Genomic DNA, 14,637 nt, shown 5'->3' with positions numbered 1-14,637 from the left:
CGGGGCTGTGTCTCCAATCGCCTTTATACAGGGGTCTGTGGGAGGAGCCACAGGAGCAGTCAGCGGGGGGGGCGTGTCCAGACAGGTATATGTAGTTCACCACAAAGGAGACTAGTGTTGAAATTGCAGGGGTCCTGGCAGATATATTTAAAATGTCGGTATCTACGGGTGAGGTGCCAGAGGATTGGAGGATAGCTTATGTTGTTCAGTTGTTTAAAAAAGGCTCTAAAAGTAATCTGGAAAATTATAGGTTGGTAAGTTTGACGTCGGTAGTAGTTAAATTATTGGAAGGAGTACTAAGAGATAGGATCTACAAGTATTTAGATAGACAGGGACTTATTAGGGTGAGTCAACATGGCTTTGTGCGTGGTAGGTCATGTTTAAAAAATCTATTAGAGTTTTTTGAGGAGGTTACAAGGAAAGTGGATGAAGGGAAGGCAGTGGATGTTGTCACATGGTGAGGTAATAAATTGGATTAGACATTGGCTCAATGGGAGAAGTCAGAGAGTGGTAATGGGGGATTGCTTCTCTGAGTGGAGGTCTGTGACAAGTGGTGTGCCACAGGGATCAGTGCTGGGTCCGTTGTTATTTGTCATCTATATCAATAATCTGGATGATAATGTGGTAAATTGGATCAGCAAATTTGCTGATTATACCAAGATTGGAGGTATAGTGGACAGTGAGGAAGTTTTTCAAAGCTTGCAGAGGGATCTGAACCAGCTGGAAAAATGGGATGAAAAATGGCAGATGGAGTTTAATACAGATAAGTGTGAGGTATTGCACTTTGGAAGGAAAAACCAAGGTAGAACCTACAAGGTAAGTGGTAGGGCACTGAGGAGTGCAGTAGAACAGAGGGATCTGGGAATACAGATACAAAATTCCCTAAAAGTGGCGTCACAGGTAGATAGGGTAGTAAAGAGAGCTTTTGGTACATTGGCCTTTATAAATCAAAGTATTGAGTATAAGAGTTGGAATATTATGGTGAGGTTGTATAAGGCATTGGTTCAGTCTCTCTCTTATATGCAGATTTGTCACCACCTATGATGCAAGATGGCGCCAGCAACCATCAGCGACGTTTTGCAGACAGCACACAAAACTACTAGATACTCTAGAAATTATACCTCTTTTGAACTGCGACCACTGCAGTAGGCAGCCTGTAATTTCCCTTTTAAGGATGTACTTTTGAACCGACTAATTGATCTGGCACTTTTGCAATCTGAGAATCAGAATCAGGTCTATTATCACCATCATCTGTTGTGAAATTTGTTAACTTAGGAGCAGCAGTTCCATGCAATACAATACATGATAATATAAGAAAGAAAAATAAATAAATGAATCCATTACAGTAAGTATGTGTATGGATATTAAATACATCAAATATAGTGGAAAAACAGAAGTAATATACATTTTTAAATGAGTTCATGTTCATGGGTTCAATGTCCATTTAGGAATCAGATGGCAGAGGGGAAGAAGCTGTTCCTGAATCGCTGAGTGTGTGCCATCAGGCTTCTGTACCTCCTTCCTGATGGGAAAAAATGAGAAGAGGGCATGCCCTAGGTGATGGGAGTCCTTAATAATGGACGTCAACTTTCTGAGGCACCGCTCCTTGAAGTTGTCTTGAATACTACAGAGACTTGTACCTAAGATTGAGCTGACTAATTTTATAACTTCCTGTAGCTTCTTCCCATCTGTGCAGTAGCTCTCTCTCCACCTCCCCACACCAGACAGTGATGCAGCCTCTCAGAATGCTCTCCACAGTACATCTATAGAAGTTTTAGGAGACAAACCGAATTTCTCTAACTCCTAATGAAATATAGCCGCTGTTTTGTCTTTATAGCTGCATCAATATGTTGGGATCAGATTAGGTCCTCAGAGATCTTGACACCCAGGAACTTGAAATTACTCACTCTCTCCACTTCTGATACCTCACTGAGGATAGGTTCGTGTTCACTCGTCTTACCCTCCCTGAAGTCCACAATCAGCTCTTTGGTCTTACTGACATTGAGTGCAAGGTTGTTGCTGTGACACCACTCAGCTAGCTGGTATTCCTCACTCCTGTACGCCCTCTCCTCACCACCTGAGATTCTACCAACAATGGTTGTATCATCAATAAATTTATAGATGGTATTTGAGCTATGCTTAGTCACACAGTCATGTGTATATAGAGAGTAGAGCAGTGGACTAAGCACCCCCCCCCCCCCACCGAGGTGCACCAGTGTTGATCATTACTGAGGAGGAGATATTATCACCAATCCGCACAGATTGTGATCTTCTGGTTGGGAAGCTGAGGATCCAATTGCAGAGGGAGATACAGAGGCTCAGGTCCTGCAGCTTATTGACCAGGAGTTTGGGAATGATGGTGTTAAACACTGAGCTATAGTTAACGGACAGCATTCTGACATAGGTGTGGGCATTGTCTAGATGATCTAAGGCCGCATGAAGATAATTGGGATTGTGTCTGCTGTAGACGTATTGTGGCAATAGGCAAATTACAATGGATCCAGGTCCTTGCTGAGGCAGTTCATTCTAGTCATGACCAGCTTCTCAAATCAGTTCATCATTGTAGATGTGAGTGCTACTGGGCAATAGTCATTAAGGCAACTCACATTATTCTTCTTAGGCACTAGTATAATTGTTGCCTTTTTGAAGCAGTGGGAGGTTGAAAATATCCTTGAGCTCTCCTGCCGGTTGGTTGGCACAAGTTTTCATAGCCTTACCAGGTGCTCCATCAGGGCCTGCTGCCCTGCGAGGGTTCACGCTCCTTAAAGACAGCCTAACATTGGCCTCAGAGACAGAGATCACAGGGTCACCAAGTGCAGCAGGGATCTTCACAGCTGTAGTTACATTCTCCCTTTCAAAGCGTGCATAGAAGGCATTGAGATCATTTGGTAGTGAAGCATTGCTGCCATTCATGCTATTGGGTTTCGCTTTGTAGGAAGTAATGTCATGCAAACCCTGCCAGAGTTGCCGTGGATCTGATGTCGCCTCCAACCTGGCTCAGAATTATCTCTTCACTCTTGAGATAGCCCTCCGCAAGTCATACCTGGTTTTCTTGTACAAACCTGGGTCACCAGACTTAAATGCCACAGATCTAGCCCTCAGCAGACGACGAACCTCCTGGTTCATCTGCAGCTTTTGGTTTGGGAATGTACACTAAGTTCTTGTGGACACACACTCATCCACACAGGTTTTAATGAGATCGGTAACAACTGCAGCATTCTCATCCAGATTCAAAGATGAATCCCTGAATACAGTCCAGTCCACTGATTCAAAGCAGTCCTGTAGGCGTTCCTGTGCTTCCCTTGTCCATACCTTCTTGGTCCTCACTACTGGTGCTGCAGTCTTCAGTCTCTGCCTATACTCAGGGAGTGGAGGTAGAGACTCCCTGAAGTGCGGGTGTGGAGTAGCACGGTAGGGGATCTCTTGGGGTTTCGGTGAAATAGGTTTTCAGGAGTGCATGTATGGCTGGGGTGGCCGTCACTGGGGGTGTACACTGTGCTGAGTCCAGCTGGCAAAGATGAACCCACGGTCAGCTCCATTACTCCGCACCAATTAAAGAGTCGAACAAGATTAAAGTCGTTGAGGACGAGAATGGGAAATGAACAGGAGTTCAACACTGTCTGCCCGTGTTTGACCAGTCTCCCTCTCTTCTTGCTACTGTCGTCAGCTGGGATCTGCGGGAGTCCTACACCGCCAGGTTCAGGAGTAGTTATTGCCCTGAAGCCATCAGGCTCCTGGATGAGCTTCACTCGCCTCGGCGCTGGGTGGGTTAAACTCGCCTCGGTGCTCGACAGGTTACACTCACCTCGGCGCTGGACGGGTTACACTCGCCTCGGCTCCCGGACGAGCTTCACTCGCCTCAGCGCTGGGTGGGTTAAACTCGCCTTGGTGCTGGGTGGGTTAAACTCGCCTTGGTGCTGGGTGGGTTACACTCGCCTCGGCGCTGGACGGGTTAAACTCGCCTCGGCGCTGGACGGGTTACACTCGCCTCGGCTCCCAGACGAGCTTCACTCGCCTCAGCGCTGGGTGGGCTTCACTCGCCTCAGCGCTGGACGGGTTAAACTCGCCTCGGCGCTGGACGGGTTACACTCGCCTCGGCGCTGGACGGGTTACACTCGCCTCGGTGCTGATTGGGCTTCACTCGCCTCGGTGCTGATTGGGCTTCACTCGCCTCGGCGCTGGACGGGTTACACTCGCCTCTGCGCTGGACGGGTTACACTCGCCTCGGCTCCCGGACGGGCTTCACTCGCCTCGGCTCCCGGACGGGTTACACTCGCCTCGGCTCCCGGACTGGCTTCACTCGCCTCGGTGCTGATTGGGCTTCACTCGCCTCGGCGCTGGACGGGTTACACTCGCCTCGGCTCCCGGACGGGTTACACTCGCCTCGGCTCCCGGACGGGCTTCACTCGCCTCGGCGCTGGGTGGGCTCCGCAGCTGTGGACTCACTTTCAGGGACTCCACAGTTCATGTTCCATGTACCTTTGTTTAGATTTTTTCTACGATTTCAGCAGCTTGAAGCGCTGTTCAGTGCACTACACTGCGAGGTTTACCCGAGTCAGCACTGAACTGGCGCTGCAGCTGTGGCCTGCAAACACTGGCACTCACCTCAGTCCCGGACTGACTGTGGAGCTGTGGCCTGCAATCACTGGCACTCACCTCAGTCCCGGACTGACTGTGGAGGTGTGGCCTGCAATCACTGGCACTCACCTCAATCCCGGACTGACTGTGGAGGTGTGGCCTGCAATCACTGGCACTCACCTCAGTCCCGGACTGACTGTGGAGCTGTGGCCTGCAATCACTGGCACTCACCTCAGTCCCGGACTGACTGTGGAGGTGTGGCCTGCAATCACTGGCACTCACATCAGTCCCGGACTGACTGTGGAGGTGTGGCCTGCAATCACTGGCACCCACCTCAGTCCCGGACTGACTGTGGAGGTGTGGCCTGCAATCACTGGCACTCACCTCAATCCCGGACTGACTGTGGAGGTGTGGCCTGCAATCACTGGCACTCACCTCAGTCCCGGACTGACTGTGGAGCTGTGGCCTGCAATCACTGGCACTCACCTCAGTCCCGGACTGACTGTGGAGCTGTGGCCTGCAATCACTGGCACTCACCTCAGTCCCGGACTGACTGTGGAGCTGTGGCCTGCAATCACTGGCACTCACCTCAGTCCCGGACTGACTGTGGAGCTGTGGCCTGCAATCACTGGCACTCACCTCAGTCCCGGACTGACTGTGCAGCTGTGGCCTGCAATCACTGGCACTCACCTCAGTCCCGGACTGACTGTGGAGCTGTGGCCTGCAATCACTGGCACTCACCTCAGTCCCGGACTGACTGTGGAGGTGTGGCCTGCAATCACTGGCACTCACCTCAGTCCCGGACTGACTGTGCAGCTGTGGCCTGCAATCACTGGCACTCACCTCAGTCCCGGACTGACTGTGCAGCTGTGGCCTGCAATCACTGGCACTCACCTCAGTCCCGGACTGACTGTGCAGCTGTGGCCTGCAATCACTGGCACTCACCTCAGTCCCGGACTGACTGTGCAGCTGTGGCCTGCAATCACTGGCACTCACCTCAGTCCCGGACTGACTGTGGAGGTGTGGCCTGCAATCACTGGCACTCACCTCAGTCCCGGACTGACTGTGGAGCTGTGGCCTGCAATCACTGGCACTCACCTCAGTCCCGGACTGACTGTGGAGGTGTGGCCTGCAATCACTGGCACTCACCTCAGTCCCGGACTGACTGTGCAGCTGTGGCCTGCAATCACTGGCACTCACCTCAGTCCCGGACTGACTGTGGAGGTGTGGCCTGCAATCACTGGCACTCACCTCAGTCCCGGACTGACTGTGCAGCTGTGGCCTGCAATCACTGGCACTCACCTCAGTCCCGGACTGACTGTGGAGGTGTGGCCTGCAATCACTGGCACTCACCTCAGTCCCGGACTGACTGTGCAGCTGTGGCCTGCAATCACTGGCACTCACCTCAGTCCCGGACTGACTGTGGAGCTGTGGCCTGCAATCACTGGCACTCACCTCAGTCCCGGACTGACTGTGCAGCTGTGGCCTGCAATCACTGGCACTCACCTCAGTCCCGGACTGACTGTGGAGCTGTGGCCTGCAATCACTGGCACTCACCTCAGTCCCGGACTGACTGTGCAGCTGTGGCCTGCAATCACTGGCACTCACCTCAATCCCGGACTGACTGTGGAGGTGTGGCCTGCAAACACTGGCACTCACCTCAGTCCCGGACTGACTGTGGAGGTGTGGCCTGCAATCACTGGCACTCACCTCAGTCCCGGACTGACTGTGGAGCTGTGGCCTGCAATCACTGGCACTCACCTCAGTCCCGGACTGACTGTGGAGGTGTGGCCTGCAATCACTGGCACTCACCTCAGTCCCGGACTGACTGTGGAGGTGTGGCCTGCAATCACTGGCACTCACCTCAGTCCCGGACTGACTGTGGAGGTGTGGCCTGCAATCACTGGCACTCACCTCAGTCCCGGACTGACTGTGCAGCTGTGGCCTGCAATCACTGGCACTCACCTCAGTCCCGGACTGACTGTGGAGCTGTGGCCTGCAATCACTGGCACTCACCTCAGTCCCGGACTGACTGTGGAGGTGTGGCCTGCAATCACTGGCACTCACATCAGTCCCGGACTGACTGTGGAGGTGTGGCCTGCAATCACTGGCACTCACCTCAGTCCCGGACTGACTGTGGAGGTGTGGCCTGCAATCACTGGCACTCACCTCAATCCCGGACTGACTGTGGAGGTGTGGCCTGCAATCACTGGCACTCACCTCAGTCCCGGACTGACTGTGGAGGTGTGGCCTGCAATCACTGGCTCTCACCTCAGTCCCGGACTGACTGTGGAGCTGTGGCCTGCAATCACTGGCACTCACCTCAGTCCCGGACTGACTGTGGAGGTGTGGCCTGCAATCACTGGCACTCACCTCAGTCCCGGACTGACTGTGGAGGTGTGGCCTGCAATCACTGGCACTCACCTCAGTCCCGGACTGACTGTGGAGGTGTGGCCTGCAATCACTGGCACTCACCTCAGTCCCGGACTGACTGTGCAGCTGTGGCCTGCAATCACTGGCACTCACCTCAGTCCCGGACTGACTGTGCAGCTGTGGCCTGCAAACACTGGCACTCACCTCAGTCCCGGACTGACTGTGGAGGTGTGGCCTGCAATCACTGGCACTCACCTCAGTCCCGGACTGACTGTGGAGGTGTGGCCTGCAATCACTGGCACTCACCTCAGTCCCGGACTGACTGTGGAGGTGTGGCCTGCAATCACTGGCACTCACCTCAATCCCGGACTGACTGTGGAGGTGTGGCCTGCAATCACTGGCACTCACCTCAGTCCCGGACTGACTGTGGAGGTGTGGTCTGCAATCACTGGCACTCACCTCAGTCCCGGACTGACTGTGGAGCTGTGGCCTGCAATCACTGGCACTCACCTCAGTCCCGGACTGACTGTGCAGCTGTGGCCTGCAAACATCAGGCTCCTGGACTAGTTTCATGTGCCTCAGCACTGAGCTGGCCCAGTGGCTGCACTCACTACTGGGGACTCTGATTCATGTTCTGTGTGTTATATGTTTACTTTTTTACTGTTTGCACTACCTGTTCTTTATTTTTGCATTTTGTGTGTTTGATGGTCTTTACTGTGTGGGTTTTTTTTAAAAATGGATTCTATTGTGTTTACATAGAACATAGAAATCTACAGCACGTTACAGGCCCTTCGGCCCACAATGTTGTGTCGACCTTGTAACCTACTCTAGAAAATGCCTAGAATTTCCTGACTGCATAGCCCTCTATTTTTCTAAGCTCCAGGTACCTATCTAAGAGTCTCTTAAAATACCCTATTGTATCCACCTCTACCACTGTCACTGGCAGGGCATTCCACACACCCACCACTCTATGTGAAAAACTTGCCTCTGACATCCCCCCCCCATACCTATTTCCAAACATTTTAAAACTATGCCCTCTCGTGTTAGCCATTTCAGCCCTAGGAAAAACCCTCTGGTTATCCACACAATCTATGCCTCCCATCATCTTATGCACTTCTATGTTTTGTGGCTGCCTACAAGGACAAATCTCAAGGTTGTATACAGTATACCTACTTTGATAATAAACGTACTTTGAACTTTGATTCAGCAAACAGAAGTTGGCAAACTTGAATATGGCATTGGAGCTGTACTTGGCCTCACAGTCATAAGTATGAAGCAAGTAGGGCAGGGGGCTAAGCACATAGCCTTGTGGTGTGCCTGTACTGATGGTGATTGTGGAGATGTTGTCGGCAATCTGCACTGACTGGGGTCTGCAAGTGAGAAACAAGAATCCAGTTGCACAGGGAGGTACCCGTTGAGATAGTAGCCAAATTGGAGCAGATCCAAGTTGCTCCTCAGGCAGGAGTTGATATATTTCATCACCAACCTTTCAAAGCACTTCATCACAGTGTGTGTGAGTGCTACTGGATAATATTAATTGAGACAGGTTACCACGTTCTTCTTTAGCAAATACAAATACAGACACTTTATTGACACCAAACAATTGATACTAGAGCGTACAATCATCACAGTGATATTTGTTTCTGTGCTTTGCGCTCCCTGAAGCTTTGGCATTTTTGAAGACTGCTTGAAGCAGGTGGGAACTTCAGACTGTCCAAGCGAGAGATTAAAGATATCAGTAACACTCCAGTTTATTGTAGCTCAGGTACACCATCTGGGCCAGATTTTTTCCGAGGGTTCACTTTCCTGAAGGATGCTGTTATGTCGGCCTCAGAGACTGAAATCACAGGGTCATCAGGAGCTGAAAGTTCAAAAGTTCAAAGTAAATCTATTATAAAAATATATGTATGTACTTTGAAATTCGTGTCTTGTGGGCACACTCAGTAAATCCAAGAACCACAATAGAATCAATGAAAGAGCATATCGAGCAGGATGGACAACAACCAAGGTGCAAAAGACAACCAAGTGTGCCAATACAAAAGAGCAAAAAAAACCCAATAAATATCAAGAACATGAGATGAAGAGTCCTTGAAAGTGAGTCCACAGGTTGTGGGAACTGTTGCTCCTGTACCTTCTTCCTAATGGCAGCAGCAAGAAGAGAGCATGACCTGGGTGATGGGGGTCCCTGATGACGGAAGCTGCTTTCCTGTGATAATGCTCCATGTAGATGTGCTCAGTGGTGGGGGGGGGGGGCTTTATCTGTAACGGACTGGGCCATATCCACTACTTTTTCTAGGATTTTCCATTCATGAATGGAGTCCGTGAAGGTGCCTCAATGTTCTGTTGGTCAAAGTGAGTGTAAAAGGCATTGAGCTTATCAGGAAGCAAAACTTTGTTGTCACATATATCGCTTAGTTTTACCTTGAGGGAAGTGATAGCACTTAAGCACTGTCACAGCAGTTGATCATCTTTCAGTGATTCAAGTTTGGTCCAGAATTGCCACTTCACACGTGAAATGCCTTTCCTGAAGTCGTAGCTGGCCCTCTTGTACTTTCCTTGGTCGCAATTGATCTAAGCCCTCAGCAAATTTGGGATCTCTTGGTTCATCCAGGGATTTTGGTTGGGGAAGACGCTGAATGATTTTGTGAAGACACTCTTGTCCATGAATGATTTTATAATGTCTGTGAATGACTGTGGTGTATTCATTCAGATCCTCTGATGAGTCGTTGAACATGTCCCAGTCCATTGACTCGAAGCAATCCCATTGCCACACCTCGCCCTCTCATGACCATCTCTTTGTTTTTCTTACCTGTTGTGCCCTGTTCTTTAGCCTCCTCCTGTGTTCAGGTAGAAGGAGGTCAGCCTGATTATCAGATTTCCCAAAATGCAGTCAGGGATGGAATGGTAGGCATACCTGATCATAGTCTGACAGTGGCCGAGTGTGTTGTGATCCTTTGTGCTGCACGTCATAGGTTGATGATAATCGAGCAGAAATTTCTTCAAGCAAGCCTAATTGAAGCCCTTAGCAATAATTTGAGGCATCGGGGTAGGTTGTTTCTTGGTTGCGAATTACAACACTTAATACATCAAGTGTTTGTTTAACATCTGCCTTTGGTGGTATGTAAAGTTGGCGGTCAGGATCATGGAAGAGAACTCTCTTGGTAAGTAAAAAGGATGGCGTTTAATCATTAAATGTTCTAGCTCAGGAGAGCAAGAATGCAACAAAACTGCTACATTTGAGCACCATGAAGTGTTATCATAAACACAAGATTCTACAGACGCTGGAATTCCAAAGCAACACAAACAAAGTGCTGGAGGAACTCAGCAGGTCAGGCAGCATCTATGGAAAGAAATAAACAGTCAATGTTTCAGGCCAATACCCTTTTTCAGGACTGGAAAGAAAGGGGGAAGAAGCCAGAATAAGAAGGTAGGGGAGGGAAAGGTATGCAAGTATGTGCTACCAAAGAGGTTACCACAATGTGTTCACTGATATTTTTACACTACACTAAGATGTACTCATACAGTGATATTTTACCCAATAATATCAAATAAAATGGAATGCCTCATCTTAAATAATTATCATAAAAGGAATATAGAGGTACTCAAGATACAGTTCCCAACCGTTTTTATGCATGGACCAATACCATTAAGCAAGGGGTCCATGGACCCAAGGTTTGGAACTTCTACTCTAGAAGATGCAGTGGAGATCTACAAGGATAGTATCAGAGGTTACTTTGGATCAGAAAAGAATGAACACACTGGGTCTCCTGAGAAAAGAAGGCTGAGGGCTGACCTAACAGTGGCTTTTAAAAACAATAACTTTTGATCGACTAGATGAAGAGAGGTTATTTATCCAAAGCTCAGTGAGAACGTGGAACACCTGATCACAATATGTAATTGAAGTAAAAAGCATGGATGGGATTAAGACAGGGTGTAAAAGAATGTGAGGGAGAAGAGAATAGAGGGTTACAGTGATAGATGTAGACAAGGAAAAGAGTGGAGGCTGGAGTGGAGCATGAATATCAGCTTGGACAAGTTGGTTCCTTTCTGTTCTAAATATCCCTTATAACCATATAAACCATATAACAATTACAGCACGGAAACAGGCCATCTCGGCCCTTCTGGTCCGTGCCGAATGCTTACTCTCACCTAATCCCACCGACCCGCACTCAGCCCATAACCCTCCATTCCTTTCCTGTCCCTATACCTATCCAATTTTACTTTAAATGACAATACCGAACCTGCCTCTACCACTTCTACTGGAAGCTCGTTCCACACAGCTACCACTCTCTGAGTAAAGAAATTCCCCCTCGTATTACCCTTAAACTTTTGCCCCCTAACTCTCAACTCATGTCCTCTTGTTTGAATCTCCCCTACTCTCAATGGAAAAAGCCTATACATGTCAACTCTATCTATCCCCCTCATAATTTTAAATACCTCTATCAAGTCCCCCCTCAACCTTCTACACTCCAAAGAATAAAGACCTAACTTGTTCAACCTTTCCCTGTAACTTAGGTGCTGAAACCCAGGTTACATTCTAGTAAATCTTCTCTGTACTCTCTCTATTTTGTTGACATCTTTCCTATAATTCGGTGACCAGAACTGTACACAGTACTCCAAATTTGGCCTCACCAATTCCTTGTACAATTTTAACATTACATCCCAACTCCTATAGTCAATGCTCTGATTTATAAAGGTGGATGTCAATTGCTAATTTCTTGTTTGTTAGGATGTTTCTCATTTCTGTAAATGCTTTTCTTGCCATTGCTATTCTTGCTTTTATGTCTGTTTCGCATTTGCCATCAGATGTTACCCATGATCCAAGGTACTTGAAGTTGTGAACTTGTTTCAGGATTTCATTTCCCAATATGATCCTACAGTTTGGGATCTCAGGTTTCTTTGATAGTACCATTACTTCAGTTTTCTTTTTGTTTAAGATTAGGCCAAGTCTTTCGCTCTCTGTGTTGATGGTAGAAACTAGTTTCTGTAAATTTACTCACTGTTTGCTATCGGTACCGTATCATCTGCTTAGCGGAGGTTGTTGATGTCGTATCCTCCTATACTTATTCCAGGTAGGCCTTGTATGGTTGTCATGATGTTTTCACTGTACAGGGAGAACAGGTCTGGTGATAGAACACAACCCTGTCTGACTACTCGCTCTATTGGCTGATATTCACCAATCTCGTTGTCTATCTGTATGGCTGCACTTAGTTGCCAGTAGAGATTCATAATTATTCTTAGATCTTTTCTGTCGATATTAATATCTTTAATATTGACTTGGCGTTTCACTGTGTCAAAGGCTTTTGTGTAGTCAATGAAACAGAAGTATAGATCTTCTTGTACTTCGATTGACCTTTCAATAATATTCCTCAGAATATGAGTTGCTTTTGATGTTCCCTTGCCTCCGATAAAGCTGTGCTATTCTTCACTGGTCCCTGGTTTAATTTTGCTTCTTACTCTGAGCATGATGATTCTAAATAGAATTTTTGTGAGGTGGCTCATTAAACTAATTGTTCCGTGTTGTCCACACTCTGTTGCACCTGGTTTCTTTGGCAGTGTAATGAATACTGCCTTTAAAAGATCTTCTGGTACTTTGCCACTGTTGGATATCCTATTCAATAAGATTGTTAATTACTCTACACCAAAATCTTCCAGCACTTCATACAGTTCAACTGGAAAGTTATCTGATCCTGATGATTTCCCCTTTCGCATTTTCTTCATAACATGTTCCACTTCTTCTTTCAGTATTGCTGGGCCCTCATCGTTATCAAAGTTGTTCTCTCGGTCTTTGTCATCATATAGGTCTTTGATGTACTCTGACCATCTTTACATTATTTTTCATTTTTCCGTAATTGTAAACCTGTCTTTTGCTTTTATACATCCTGTTGTTGCCCCACTTTTCTTCCAGTTTGTGACCTCTTTGATCTCGTTGTGCATACGTTTGCTGTTGTTGGTCTTCTGCAATTTTTCTATTAACTCACATTTGTCCTTAAGCCACTTTTCTTTTGCCTCCTTGCACTTGGTTGTTATCTGTGCATGCAAGGATACGTAGGCTTCTTAGTTTTCCTTACATTTTCTTCGCTGTTCCATAAGATTCAGAATTTCTTCTGTCATCCATTTCTTTTTAGTTTTCTGTTGTTTGGAAGTCACCCCTTGTGCTGCTTGTGTTATGCTGTCTCTGAGGTTTTCCCATTGCTGTTCTATAATAATGATGTTTTGTAGAGCCTCGAATTTGTTCTTCACTGTTATTTGGAATTCATTTTTGATGTCACTTTTTTCTCAAAAGTCCCAAATTCACCTTTGGCTCTACTCTTGGTCTTCTAAGCTTCCTGAGTCTCAGGTACATCACGCTGATTATTGGTACGTGATCACTGTAGCAGTCTGCACCCGGGTATGTTTTGCATGATTTCAGAGCATTTCCATATCTTCTCCTTATAAACACGTAATCAGTCTGGTTTCTGGTGTTATCCTCTGGGCTCTTCCATGTCCATGGTTTTCTCGAGTGTTGTTTGAAGACGGTATTACCACTTTTATAATCTCTTTCTGTGACCCATGTAGCTAGTCGTTCAGCTCTCTCATTTCTCTCACCTAGGCCGTAATGCCCAATATTGTCCTCATCCCTGGTCTTGCCTACTTTTCCGTTGAAGTCACCTTGAATAATGGTATTTTCTGAGCTTTTACATTGTCTTAATGCTGTTTCTAGTTCTTCATAAAATTGTTCAATGTTTTCTTCAGTGCTGTCTGCTGTTGGGGCATAAACCTGAACAATGTAAACGTCAAAAGGTTTTGCATGTAGTTTCACAAGTAACATTCGATCTAATATTGTCCAATAGCCTTTTATTGATTTTGTGTGTTCTTCATCTAACATAATTCCAACACCTTTTTCATGTATTTCTCCTCCTGAGTAAATGACGGTATATCCCTCTGAGCTTGTTTTACCAGCTCCTTTCCATCTCATCTCGCACATTCCCAAGGTGTTGATTTTTAATCTTTCCATTTCCTGTTTGATGCTGTCTAGTTTACCAGGTTGGTTAAGGGTCCTTACATTCCAGGTTGCTAGTCTGATCTTCTTTGCTTTTAATCTGCATCTAGACACTGCAAAGCCAGACTTTGTGACCATCTTAGTAATACACTGTTTGTGTTTCTTTTGCAGTATTGGATTAATGAGTACACATCCACACTCGGAATAGGAGTTTTTCATTCTGGTATTGAGCTATACGGAAGAGGTAAGCACTGAGAGGTTGTACTGCACACCGAGTATACTGTACCTACACCTCATTTCTTCACACCAGTCTCAGCATGAATGGTCATAGACCTCAGACAGATCATACTTTAGGTAGTCATAAACATCAGAAAATCATCTTTGTCAGTATTAGCATCTACATTCATTTTAAGAGTAAAGCGACATTGTCTTCTTTTTCTCACGATATTTAAGCTGAAAAGTCTAAAATGTAATGATTTTGCTGATTTTTTTGTGCAAAATTCGTAGGGTTACTCTATGAAACTAGTAGCTGCTTTGGGAAATTGGAGAGGGACTGGCAATGTGGGAAACAGAGACATCCCACTTGGTTAATCATCCAAAAATATGTATCATCTGAGGTTATGGATGCATTCTGCCATAATGTTAACAATGAGCACAATCCCTTTACAAGTTGGTGTTTAGTTTCCAGTTCATATCCTTGAAGA

At 47.0% G+C, this 14,637-nt stretch overlaps 1 protein-coding gene across 1 annotated transcript in view; it reads left to right on the top strand.

The window, feature by feature from the left end:
• Positions 1-14,637, top strand: part of LOC140725156 (deubiquitinase DESI2) — a 286,359-nt gene that overhangs the window by 212,518 nt on the left and 59,204 nt on the right. The window contains exon 2 of the mRNA XM_073040240.1: positions 14,105-14,177. Within this exon, the coding sequence (XP_072896341.1) occupies positions 14,105-14,177 (73 nt within the window). The remainder of the gene's footprint in view (positions 1-14,104; positions 14,178-14,637) is intronic.

The sequence above is a fragment of the Hemitrygon akajei genome, chromosome 3 (genome assembly GCF_048418815.1).
Source record: "Hemitrygon akajei chromosome 3, sHemAka1.3, whole genome shotgun sequence".
Lineage (NCBI taxonomy): Eukaryota > Metazoa > Chordata > Chondrichthyes > Myliobatiformes > Dasyatidae > Hemitrygon > Hemitrygon akajei.
Note: the sequence above shows the minus strand (reverse complement) of the source record. Positions and strands in the feature narration are given on the sequence as shown.